The 14,307-nt window shown below is 38.1% G+C and overlaps 1 protein-coding gene across 3 annotated transcripts in view; it reads right to left on the bottom strand.

Annotated features, from left to right (window-relative positions):
* Nucleotides 1-342: 342 nt before the first annotated feature.
* Nucleotides 343-14,307, bottom strand: part of LOC128020207 (interferon alpha/beta receptor 2-like) — a 142,160-nt gene continuing 128,195 nt past the window's right edge. For 2 of the 3 annotated variants that reach the window (XM_052606982.1, XM_052606984.1), the window contains one exon: nt 343-7,320. In XM_052606982.1, the coding sequence (XP_052462942.1) occupies nt 6,622-7,320 (699 nt within the window). In that variant the 3' untranslated portion in view covers nt 343-6,621. Of the gene's footprint in view, nt 7,321-7,349; nt 14,067-14,307 lie in introns of those variants that run through there. The other variant, XM_052606985.1, reaches the window with a different exon arrangement.

Raw genomic sequence — 14,307 nt, forward strand, 5'->3', positions numbered from 1 at the left:
TGTAATTCTGCCTCCTTTATCTTTATTAAGGAAGAATTGTGCAAAATCAGTGTTCTTTGGTTGCAAACACAATTACATAACTTAAATAGTAGTAACAACCAACTTAATTTCAGTTTCTTTACATATTTAACATGTAAATACATTTAGATGAATACATAAACATGTAAATACAATTAGATGAATACATTAACATTTATAAAGAGTCGAAAAAAATGATGAGAAACTGAAAATGTATGAAGTAGGTTGTGGGTGATAAGTCACAGACACATGACTTTTCTCTGGCTGGTGCGCTGCTGAGTCCCACGAAGTCTAAACGGAATCACTGTATAGGACAGTTCTGATTGTCGCAAGCAAACATGTCATCAAGCTCTTCAGGCTGTCTGCAAAAGCACCACAACACAGCCTTTTCACATGCCCTTCTTTTGGGCTGGAGGGTGTTACCTTGACCAGACGCTCTGCTCGTAAGGATCGAGTTCTTTGATTCTCTTTATTTTCTTGTCATATCTCATCTTTGCATTAGGATTTAGTTTTAGGCGGTATGCTCCGACAATGTTTTCTTTAGCCCGCTGCATTTTGTAGGATTATATTCAGTTTTCACGCTAATTTTTCATTATTTTCATGCCAGAACACTAGCCTGCTATGCCAGACGATGTTAACTGGCCAAACATGCCCATAATTCTTTGCATTCGGATGACGTTGCCGCCCAGTTGGTCACATGTGTTAGCGATCTCTTATAGGTGTTCGAGCTGGAAGCATTAACGATTAGAATAACAAGTAAAGCAGGCTAATTCAACGTTAATGGCTATCAAGTCACTGCTATCTTAGTCTCTGTTACTAATGTTACAAATTTTATCGGACTTGATAGCCATTAATGTTGAATTAGCCTGCTTAACTTGTTATGCTAATTATTCATATGATCATCTAACGCATTCTCATCCCGCAACTCCTTGCCGTCAACTGGGAAACACACATAAATACATACAGCCAGAGGGAGGTACCGTGACCTAAGCCTAGAACGCCCTCTGCTGACGTTTTATCGTAGGCTACACAGACATGCTTTTCCAAAATGTGAAACACTTCAATAATTAATGAACCAGTCTGCACACTACTACAGGCTATCTTAAAATCAGAATCAGAAATACTTTGATCTTTATTGATATTGATAACCCGGGGGACAATTCTTGTGTCACAGTTGATGTGCACATCAAGACATTTAAAGGAATATAAATAATAATAGAAGTTGGTAAAAAAAACTAGTAGCCTATATACATGTAAAAAGTATAAAAATATGCTATAAAATATGAAGAAGAATTATAAAGGACTATGGAAATGCAGCCTACAAGATTTATATTACTGTATTAACAGAATTGAATTGATTGTGATGAACAGTACTAGTAAATAAATAGAAACCGAACTGCAGCAAATTCTATTACACTGAACATTAAAACAGATAATATTGCACAGAATGTGAAGTATTACATTGTACTACAGTACAGGATTCAGTTTAATAACAAAGGGTTTATGTGTCAGACACTTCACTATCTTGAGGCCATGAGTTAGCTTATCTTGAGGCCACGAGTTAGCTTATCTTGAGGCCACGAGTTAACTTATCTTGAGGCCACGAGTTAGTATCTTGAGGCCACGAGTTAACTTATCTTAAGGCCACGAGTTAGTTTTTTTTTTTTTTTTGACAAAGTGGTTCCAGAAGGGCTCCGTAAAAATGTGATAGACCACAAACATGAGGATAAAAAAATCCTAGATTTAACCGTTTTGCTCTATAGTGCACATGAACAGATTTTCAACCAGAATCTTGACTGTGAACACAGGAAATCTCACAAAATCTTGCGAGACTTCAGAATAAGCATGGTAGGTGATATGCAGGAAGAAATTGCAATCATAGTGTTTGGAATGATTTCCCCAGAAAATACATGACACGTTGTATAAACATTCATGCTGTTGCCACAAATCAACAAGCTGATCCTCCATTTCTACTGTCCACATAAATTTCACTTTGTGCTGCGCCATGACTGCTTCCATCTTCCATCATCTTGTTTTCTGATTGGATATTGTTTCGTTTCACGTGATACTCTCCAGAGCGTGCATGCGTTTTTCCTCTGGGTTCCCCCCACACATCAGGATTTCTGATCGTAAATATTAAACATGTTGAATATTTACAATTCACGATCCATGCGGCTCCGACGTTCTTCCGATCAGGTTCGGACACTCCTAACACACCTCCCACCAAGGGAAAATCTGCTAAAATAATCTGTAGAACCATCAAGATAATCGGAACATAGCTAGGAAGGGGGGAAATCGACCCAAAATCAGCCCATCTTTATCTTTAGGTGAGTACCCAGCATAAGACACATAGAATACAATTGTTTATTATCAACACAGCTAATCAAATTACCTTGTAAATTAAAATAGATTATTATAAGATTATTCCTCACTAAATTTGTAGATTTAGGGAATTATACATCCTCTTCTTGCATTGATCATTGTCTAATTAAGACTTTTAAAAAATTGTTTTTGGTGGGGAGTTAAATAATAGAATAAGATTTATTGCAAAGGATGCTGATGAACCTAAGTGAGAATGAAGTGAGCAGTGTCAAAAAAATATTATTGTATTATATAATTAATCACAGTGAACCTGTACTTTATTAGGCCTACTGTTTTTTGTACTGAAACTTCTTAGCTACTGTAGAAGCACTTTTTGGGGAGGAGCACTGATGCCACAGGACTGATATGATATGATATGGATCATCACATTACCATTTCTCCTGTGCTTTTCTCCTTCTCTATTTTGCTTTCAGAACCACCTGAAGAATCCCTGTAATGAGACATCACATTCATAATGAGTCTCAGTTCACATGGTTTTGCAAGTCTTTCAATGTTTTTTGTGAAAAAGTGCCAATTCCCAAGTATGATCACCTCACTTTTTGTTGGTGTAATCCATAGCTAAATTTAGAGTGTAAGAGGCTGGATATGATTAGCAGGAGCAAAGACTTCATATGACCAGTACCTGTGAAGTGATGATGCCAACCCTTGAAATGGCACTCCTGTGATGCAAAGCTGAATTTTCAGCATTATTACTCCTGAGAAATCTTGAAAACGTTGTTATAAATTGAAGCAACACCTTTTGCCTTTTAGACGCGGCTCATGTTTATAAAAGTAATCTTGGGGTAGACTCATTTACAATAATGTAATCATCAGGTTTTAGCCAGGTTTCTGTCAAACAGAGCACATCTATATTATGATCAGTGATCATATTATTTACAAAAAGTGTTTTTGTTGAAAGGGATCTGCTATTCAATAAGCCAAGCTTTATCATTTGTTTATCCGTATTGCATCTGTTTTTTGTTTGTTGAACCTCAATTAAATTGTTACTCTTAACTTGGTTTGGATGTTTTTTGTATTTTCTAGTTCGGGGAACAGACACAGTCTCTATAGTGTGATATCTAGGTGAAAGAGTCTCTATGTGCTGAGAATTAACTGACCTCTGTGACGTGAAGCAGCTAGCAGAACGTCGGTTTAGCCAGTCTGTCTGCTTCCTGACCTGGGCCCGAATTAGTCAAGTATAAACTCTAAGACTATTTGCCATATTTCTAGAGAGAAGAGCGGCGCCACCCCAGGAGGTATGAAGACCATCTCTTTTCAACATGTCAGGTCTGCCCCAAAAGCTCATCCAATTGTCTATGAAACTTTTTCTGTGGGCACCACTTAGACATCCGGCCATTGAGTGATGACAATCTGCTATGCATCTTGTCACCACGGTAAGCAGGGCATATTATAGTGTCTGACATCGTGCTTGCATGTTCAAACACCTCTTTAATGTTATTTTTAGTGATCTCCGACTGGCGAAGTCGAACATCATTAGCGCCGGCATGAATAACAATCTTACTGTATTTATGTTTAGCATTAGCTAGCACTTTGCAAATTTGCCAAGATGTCAGGCTCTCTGGCTCCCAAGTAAACATTTGACTATGGTGGCTGGTGTCTCTATATTCACGTTCAGTACAATAGAATCGCCAATAACTAGAGCACTTTCATCAGGTTTCTCAGTGGGTGCCAGTGATGCGCTGGTTAATGTATAAACAACCCACACCTGACTGACGTTTTCAACTAACACAACTCGGACCGCAAAACAAGAAAACTAAAATACTGTACCCGACCCGCTTCCTGACCCGCATTTTTTAAAAGTAGTAAACGCGTCGCCCTTTTATATTCATTTAATTACTTAAATAGGCTATAGCCTACAGGATAATAAGCATTATGACCGCACACATAAGGCTTGCCACAAAGAACCAATTAAAGTAATGATTATGAATGTGTCTGAATTAGCAAGGAGACATTTAATTGTTTAGTAATAAACTAGTTTTTTCTGTGTCGCATTGGACCTGCCATGAACGTCAGAGAGAAATGCACATTTCATATGGATTACATAATCAGATAGTAACGTTAGCATATGTATTTTGTTTTGAATATTTTCATTTAAAAGTAGACATTTTAAGCTTCCTGTAATATATTGCCTATATTTATTTTTAAACCCACCGACTAAAAGATTACGACACTACCTGACCCAAAATATCACCCGAAGTTTCTACAGCTTTTTTCTTAGCTATTTCAGAATCTGGAAAAATTACTGGGGCTAACTTGTTGCTGCAGTGGGTAGAGCGATATGAATGTGTGTAATGTACGGTATGATAAATGCTCATCACTTCTGCTGCCGAAACTTTGTAAGCCTATGGGTCATTTGGTTTACTGAAAAATGATTGCACTGATTTGCATGTTTCTTGATGATCTGCTATTTTTCTGTGGTACTCACATGCACCCTGTTACTTCATGTCGTATTCTCCACCATGTCCCACAGAAAAACTGCTTTTGCTCTCTCTGCTTCACCATCTACAGGTCTTAACCAAGACTACTGTATGTTGTGGTCCATTCTCTATTAAAAGTGCATCTTCTCTTTTTCATTGCCACACTGGCCATGGCTGAAGGGGCCGTTCACATATCACGCCTAAAACGCGTGGAAAACGCTAGGCATGCCACTTTCAGATTTTTTCCAAAAGCCTTCAGCACTTGTGCTCCTGATGCATCTGCATTTGTTAAGCAACCATGACCTGCTCTCTCCATGAAGACGCGGAAATTTCAGCAATGGATAAATGGATTTGCAGCACTAAAAATTGCTTGCAGTAGCTCTGCTACTAACGTTAAATTAATTAAAAAATGGTAATCCATATACAGCTATGATCAGCTGTTCCTTCATCTTAGCTGAGCTTTCAACGTTGACCATTGTTGACATATCGCTTCCATTATGAGCGTGCATACCGTGCGCCTACATTTGAAATAACGAACTTGAGCGTGCAAAAGACGTGATATGTGAATGGCCCCTAACCTTTCTTTTACTGTCTAAGTCCCTAACCTGACCAAATAGTGCACGCGTGCTCCAATTTGAGATTGTTGACACTACTGTGGAGGAGGCGTTCATGCACCAGTCAACAGTTTAATTGATGTACGACCTATCGACTAACGCTTTTATTGCTCTCCTCTGAACTATTGGACATAAATTAACAGTACACCTATGGACGTATCCGTGTATTTATTAGTCATGGTCGAATGAAAAAGTGGGACATATGCTCAGTTTGCATGAGGCGGGACAAAGGGTAAAATTGCTGTACAGTACAACGTAAAGCGGGACAGGTGGTCACTCTATTCGTGCCAGTTATTCAGCCAATAGAGTGTAGGCCTATGTATTTAAAAATTGTGTCTATTACTTTATAAATCACAAAGGTTTAATTGGGATCTTTATTTCGAACGACCCGACTGACCGCGACCTGAATATGGATCAGGCGCAGGCACCTGCTCATTTTGGATCAACCTGCGCATCACTGGTGGGTGCATCACTGAGTGGGGAGAACCTGTTTAATGTTTTGATCGGACCTGAATGCGAGTTGCTTGCACTGCTCCTTATATACCCACTCTGCGGGGTGGAGCTCGCGATTCAAATTCCGCAGACCAAGGTACTCGGCGTACCATTGGCTCATTTTGTAACCACTCAAAGGTGTTACGTCTCCATTCCCTCCTTCAGGGAACGAGGGTAACATACTGTAAGTAACCAAGACATTCTCTCTAGATGAGGGAACGATTGTTGCGTAAGATAGCTTATGCTATGGGAAAATCCCCTTTTCTCGAGAATACTTAAGCCAAAAAAGTATCCTTAATTTTGCATTAATTTAATTTATCCTTCGATAGGATACAGCAGTTGCTGCAGAGCGACCAATAGGCATGCAAGCTGTCTCACCTAGGTCTGCTTGGGCAGAAATGCGCTTTAAATTAATGCAAAATTAAGGATAATTTTTTGGCTTCAGTATTCTCGAGAAAAAGGGATTTTCCCCTACACGAGAGGACTCTCGTAAGATAATAGTTATTTTGAATTGTAATATTTGACAATATTTGTTTTACTGTATTTTTGAGCCCATAAATGCAACATTGGCAAGCAGAAGAGACTTCATTAAGAAGTCGTAATGGTCCCAAATTTTTTCACATATATATTTACATTTTACAATTTTTATCACAAACATTTTATAAACATTCATATTGTGAATATGTTCTGACACGTCTTTACCGTGTTATATAGTCTGTATCACAGTCTGTTCCCTCTGACAATGAACTGTTATGTTCATGCATGTTTCCTGTATGGTTTATCATATATCCTGATGTTGTTTCATACTCACTCCCCATGTCCAAATCAGAACATACACACCTTTCTGTATGTTCTTCTGAGGTATCTTTGCATTCCATTTGCATTTGATTGTCTGTTTTAATTTCTCTCTGTATGGATGCACAAAGCTGTTGGCTTGTTTTCTGTTTCTCCAGTAGAGAGATGTGAGAAGTCGATAATTCTTGAACTTCACTTACCACTGATTTAGGTAGTAATGGTTTACATGCCTCTTCCTCATCCAAATCATCCTCCGATCCCAGAGCACTCAAAGTGACTGAAAACAAGTTGATGTTCCCAGAGACATGCCCTGAACGATCTTGATTTCCCTTCGATTCTAACACAGAATTGTTTTCTTCAAGATGGCTTTTTCTATCTTCAGACATGTCTAATATAAATTCCTTTTTAAACTCAAATTTATCATGATGGATTTGTTCCATGGATGATGCTTTTGTATGGCAGATCCCTGAACTGTTATGGAGAGTCAAAAAAGAAACTATAGCCTTCTCTTCACTGTTATTAGTTTCCCGACCACTGTTGTCAATTACACAATCCATGTTGTTGCAGTTGCCTTCATCTTCTTCCTCATCCTCTGTATCTGCCTGTGAGAACAACAGTTGGTGAATTTTCAATAAAAACATGTTTCATGGTGGCAGTGTACAATTTTATAACAAGCAATTAAGTGACTAGGAATAGTCTGTGTCATGGCTATTGCAAGCAAAGGAACCAGAATTTTAATAACTGGCATTATTAACTGCACTCAGATCATCTGCATTTCAGATACGGGCTGAATTATTTTTTTTTTTTTCACAGAATATTAGAAACTCAAATTTCATAATGCTTGAAAACATTTATTTTATTATATCAATTAATTAAACAATAAGACAAAAGTTGAGACAACATCACTGTTAAAAATATAGAAGAAGCCTGAGGCACTGAGTTTAGAAATTAGTTGTCCAAAAACAAAAACTAAAACTAAAAAAACCATCCAGATGATCCTGCACCCCTGATGTGTCCATCTGACATTGTACATTGTTAGCTGTATTTCATTTCATGTTTATTTCTCCTAAATGCAAATGATTAAGGTATAAGATCTGTTCTGTGCATGCATGCCATGCCTACTAAATTAGTGATCAAAAATCAAAATTAATGCTCAGTCCCAAAGGCAATAAAAGTAAAACAATCATTCTGAATTACTACATTTACAGAGAGAAAAAAAAAACAAAAAAAACATTTGTATCATTATAGTTTAAAATAAAAATTGCTTAAACATTAAAAGTGGTTCTTGAGGCCTACTCAGTGAAACCATTCAGGCATTTACTTAATGTTTAGACCAGGTCTGCAAAACTACAAGCACATCACATGCTTTAAACTCAGTTTGTTATTGTAAAACAAACTTTTTACGAATACACACACACACACACACACACACACACCAGCCACTTTATTAGGTTCACCTGTTCAATTGCTTGGTAACACAAATTGCTAAACAGCCAATGACATGGCAGCAACTCAATGCATTAAGGCATCTAGATGGGGTGAGGACGACTTGCTAAAGTTCAAACTGAGCATAAGAATGGGGAAGAAAGGGAATTTGAGTGACTTTGAATTTGGAATGGTTGTTGGTGCTAGACAGGCTGTATTTCAAAAACTGCTGATCTACTGGGATTTTCTCAAACAACCATCTATAGGGTTTACAGAGAATGGTCCAAAAAATAGTTGTGTGGACGAAAATGCCTTCTGCCGATCTGCTCCAGTTTGAATATCGTCCAAACTGCTCTACAGAAGATGCAATTTCCTCAACCCTCCACCTGACTCTTAACCACTTAGAGATTAAAGACTCCTATGCTAGAATGCTGTTCATCGACTTCAGCTCAGCATTCAACAAAATAATACCACAACAGCTCATCAACAAACTAAACCTGCTGGGCCTTAACAGTTTCCACTGTAATTGGATCCTGGACTTTCTAACTGCAACACCGTGTCACTCTCCAAGAAGGCACAACAGCACCTACACTTTCTCCGCTGGCTGAAAAGAGCAAGTCTCCCTCCACCCATAATCATCACATTCTACCCAGGAACCACAGAGTGCGGTCAGCTGACAGTGAACACAGCTGCAAAGACCCTGTGTGTGTTTCATGAGGAATGCGGCTGTATCTGCATGATTACCATCTTTATGAGCACATATCAGCGTGTGATTACTGTATATGACAGTTATCAATGTAAATGCGGTCTATATGAATAGAGTGTGATAATTATCACATGCTGATGGCCGTAATAAAGATGGTAAGTATACAGATGCGCCATTCAGTCAGTAATTAGTACTGTACTGAATTAGTAAATTTGAGAGGTTGAGCAGGACCCCATGGCCTGCCTGCTTGTGACCTAGACTGGTGATATTAATCCTGAATTTGCATATTTAACAGTCTACTCCAACCTCCATTTAAATAAATACATTTTCCAATATTATAGCGACTATTACCGAAAATCAACAGTAGGCTAAATAATAAAATGATCACAAATTCGTGAAAATGTTCGAATACAAACAGTCTATGTACGATTTTTGCGATCAAAATTACTGATTCTGTTGCGGCTTTTCTCAAAAATTTGTATTATTTTTGCAGACTTTATTATTGTTTTGCAGTGAAAATATACTACAGAGAACATTACTCTAACACTGTTATGACTTTTCTGACTTCGAGAACCACTGTAGGTCTCCAGACTAATGTTTGACGACACCAGCACTAGTGCCATTAAGTTCTACAGAGATGGCACCAGCAAATAACAGTAAAGCACATGTACATCTCAGAGATGTATGTTTAATGTCTGCATTTCCATATGCAAGATGTATTTTTAAGTGATTGTTAATCTGTATGTAAAACTGCTTCTGAGACGTTTATCAGAGTACACAGCAGATGATTCCCATATCTTTAGCAGACGTCTTACAGAGGTAATAAATATATTACATCTGATAACGTACTTTTTAAACTGTCATTCATAATGTCTAAATATTATTTAATAAATACAAAAATATATAGGCTATATTAGGGAGTGGAAATGACCTATAAGTACTTCTCTGGAGTCATCTACTAGTGGTCATTTAATATCTTTTTTTTTTTAAGTGTTTGCTTTTCTAAATTATTCAACTTTTAGTTTTATACATGAGGGAAACCGATTAAATATGAACAAATATTGTCACATTAAAAATAACTTTCAAATTTGGTAATACTTGAAGCATTGAAGTGCAGGGAAAAGTTGTGTGAAGCATTTAAAATCACTTGAAAACTAAGACCATTTCTGCAACTAGTTGTTGTGTAGTTTACTGTTAAATCCATGGTTAATGGTGGAGATTTTGTGTTTAATGAACAATGTTTTTCCTAGTTTCCACATCAGTTGCATTTGTTCTGATATCCTCTAATGTAAACGAGCTTGCGTACCGTATTTTCCGCACTATAAGGCGCACTTAAAAGCCTATAATTTTCTCAAAAAATAACAGTGCGCCTTATAATCCGGAGCGCCTTATATATGGATCAAGACGCTCTGTCAAAATGTTGACATTCCCTTTAGCACAGCTCCATCTAGTGGATGCATAACGCAAACCCAGTCAAACGTTTGACTGCAGTATCTTCTATCCCAGTGGTTTTCAACCTTTTTTTCCAATGGGCCGCATTATAGTCCAAGTGCAATACTCGCGGGCTGCACGCATATAATGTACATATAATGTCATCAATACATACCAACCTGATTTATAATATTATAGCATAAATATTATAATATCGATTAGATTCATTGAAATAAATAAATAATTCTATTCCCCATAAATAAAACACCTGATGCTGTCGGGAGCTGAACAATTTTGTGAAATTCGGCTCAATGTACTAACAGCACAATGAAGTTGCGATTGTAAAGCCTGTGTTATACTTTTCGCATGAGCAATCCAGACATGGACGCGGCCAGCGCGGACTTCTTCCATTTATACTTCCGAAAGCGTACGCTGATGATCTGCAACAAACATGTGAACATGTGCGGTCGTCTGCTCAGAGCCTCGGCTCTCCAATGGCGATTTTTACGTCATGCCTACCTAGCGGTCCATAGCGGACTCGCGGATGTAGAAAGTATAACAGACAGAGGCTTTAATATGCAGTCTGTAAGACGCGCATGAGAGCATGACCTGATGCGCGACATTGCAGAAAATGTGCATTCATGTCGATCCAAATATGGAAAGCACTTTCGAGTTTAATAATACGAGGTTCTCTTCAGAGTTGTTTTGCCAGATTTCTTCTATTAAGGATAATTGCTGCATAGTTTATAGTGTTTCTATTTGCTTGAACTTCTTTAAGTGATGTAACAGAAATGAGTCGAACCAGACAAATTAAAGAGTCTATCAAAGCAGTGTTTGGAACACGAGCCGAATTCCTCAGGAAGTCATAAAACATTCTGTGCCACAAGTCCCAAGGAAGATAACCAACCAAACAACTTGTTCACACAACAGCTTTCAACGTTAACACCACTAGAACAATTATTGACAATTTTAATTCGCAGAAGAGATTGTCAAATTTGTTGTTCGTAATTGAAATGCAACGCTGGACATCACATGGTAACCCATGAGTTAAACACTTCCATTGACTTCCCCCCACCTAGCAGAACCAGACTGAAATTCCTAAGGGAGGGGGGGGGGGGGGGTACTTGTATCCTCTGCTCTCCACAGAACATCCCTATGTCAGAGAATGACAAAGAAAATGTCTTTTGTACATATATATGGACCAAAATGAACTCCAAAATGACTTATAAATGAATCAGTCCATCCATTCACTCCATAGTCATTTATGTGTAACCCACACATTTGACTATCATGTTATAATCACTTATTGTGTATGTTTTTTTTTTATAACTATGGCATAGCTTAACAATTTATAGTTATGTTTGGTATGTGTGTGATCGAATCTGTTTGCTTGATATTGTCCTGACAATCATTTATTTGTCAAATATATCATAACCTGGTAATAGGAATCATGTCCAAAATTAGACCCTTGCAAGGCAGGAAAATTCGGACCACATGCTTGGTAATATAAACATATGATTTATGAAACCCCCGAGCCAAGACAATATCTGATTGGTCAAGACAACATTTGAGGTGTGGCCAACAGGCCAGTTTAAATACTTAGGACACCATAAAATCTTTGCTGTTATTCTCTAGCTGTGTTTCTGCTATTAGCCATGTTTTTTTGTCATCACTATTCTTTGAGCGCGGTTGCAGCATGCTTCAGCCTGCATGCCTGCTGCTACTTAGCCACGATGAGAAGGAACACAACCTTGTCTCGTCAAACTTTATTTCTTTTCTTTTCCGTTTGTGAGTTTCGTGTTCTGAGTTAAGTTTTGTACCGTCGAGTCTCCGAGGCCTGACCTCAGGTGCCCGTTCAACTTCAGCCAGCGCACACGACTCTGCACCTTCAGCCAACGCCCAACAACCACGGGCTTCCCAAGACGTCACTTCAGCCACTACTGAACTTCCAGCCAATCAGCGACACCGGGATACCCCTTTCACCGGGACTCCTTTTTCACAGGAAACCAAGGCAATGTATCCTCAGACATTTGTGCTGGTGTATCTAATATAATTTTAACCCCATTGAGGAACTCAATGCGAGCATTAATTAAGTGATTGATGGTTGTTCATGTCTATGCAATTTAACGTATTGCTGTAAACTTGGGATTCCATATTTCCATTCTCCTAAAGATCGTACAATAAGGTAGAAATTGAGCGTGTTCCTCATTTTTGTAATGCCTTGTTTATAGCTGATTGGATTTTACTGCGTGTTCCAGTGTCTCTCTCAAAAGCTATCTCAGTCACTGTTTGCTGAACAGAGCTAAACTGTTAGTGTTTCAAAAGGGATATAAATCGGTGAATAAAGAATAGTTTTGAGCGTGTTCCTCAATCTATTTATCAAAGCCCCCGTATTCATATTTCATATAGTCTGATTGCCAGTGCGTGTTCCACTGCCGAATCAAATTTGATATTTGACTCCCCTAGTTAATGTTAAACATTAGAGAATAATGTTTGCCCGTTTGTGTCTGTTCACAAAGTGAATGCAATCTCGCGTAACACTGCGTGTGTCCGAGAGTAATTTGAATGGGAGTGTTTTAAAAGCTTGATCGCGTAAATTTTAACGGTGTACCAACAGTGAAGGAAACCTTTTTGTGTTTGTGTCCAGAGAAACTGGCACAGAGATTCAGATCTGCAGAAGGTCGCTATCACTGTGTTCCCTTAACTACAGCACGAAGCTGCTATTTGAAATAAGATAAATTTAACTCTATACAAACTGAGAGTTTAAGTGCCACATCACAAAACCAACTGAAGGCGGTGTTATTTGTACAGTGTTGAAATGAGCCGACATTTCATGTAACATGCTTAACTGTATGTCCAATGCAACGATTCATGTACTAACGTTAATCCACTAGAGTGTGTTTTGGTTGCCATAGTGATGACCGTGACCCAGAAGTCTTAACGTACTTCAGGAGCAACTCTGAACTGTGCACGCGCAGCGCACTAGTGTAAACAAACTCCACGGTGTTGCTAAGCTAACAAAACCAATGCATTTACATTGAAGTCTATGCTAAAGCCACTAGCCTCAAAGGTTAGCCGTTAGCATTACAATTCGGTGGATGAATAGGGTGTGTTTGGGCAACGCTGACGTGATTTAACCCTTTAAACATCTTAACTAACACTTGTTGGTCTCTTTCTCTCACTTATTGCTCTCTTTTCTCACTATACAACTTTTTTTCATTTTACTAGAAAGGGAAATACTAATTGCCCATTTAAATTTTACTTTTTCTTACCATTTCTTTACTTTGTGTATCCTAGCCTGGGAACGACACACCTGAGCCCTAAAAGGACACATTGTTATCCCTCACTACGAGTTCAAATAAATTAGAAAGACAACTCTCTTTCACTTAAAGTTTATTTTGTTTGATTAGTTGTATAGCAACTAACACAGCGCTCTCCTTGTACTTGAGATAACCGCTACTGAGACTTACCATCTCCGTCCTCTCTCTCCTTTACTTTCCTCTTCTCTTTTTACATTTGTAGGACATGTAAGAACCAATCAATTAATTCTAAGTGAATTAAATACACAATCGTGCCAAAGACGACAAATCATCCTTATGAATTTTGATTGTAATCAAACCTCTCCCTTGTTCTTCCTAACCTACATTTGAAAACGCAATCGAAGTTTTAGCATCTCATCCAACGTTGAGATCAATTTAATAGAGATACGTGTTGAACAACTGTCACCTTCGCAGCCTCACTGGTGAGTGGTCCAACTGTAAGGTGTATGGTGTCAATCCTGGCAGACTAAGAAAAGATATATCAGAATTATTATTGTATTCTTTTGTCCAAAACAAGAAATATAATAATATTGTTTACCTTTTTGATAACATTTAATTGGAAAAAAAATATTTTCCTAATTTGAAAAACATACATTTTTGCATTTTTGCATTCACATCTCTAGTCTACTTAGACCCCCTGAGACCAACACAGTCATCACCACATTTCACTAGTGGTTAACAATCACTGATACAACACTTAGTTGTCC

Source organism: Carassius gibelio, chromosome A9 (assembly GCF_023724105.1).
Source record: "Carassius gibelio isolate Cgi1373 ecotype wild population from Czech Republic chromosome A9, carGib1.2-hapl.c, whole genome shotgun sequence".
NCBI classification, from domain to species: domain Eukaryota; kingdom Metazoa; phylum Chordata; class Actinopteri; order Cypriniformes; family Cyprinidae; genus Carassius; species Carassius gibelio.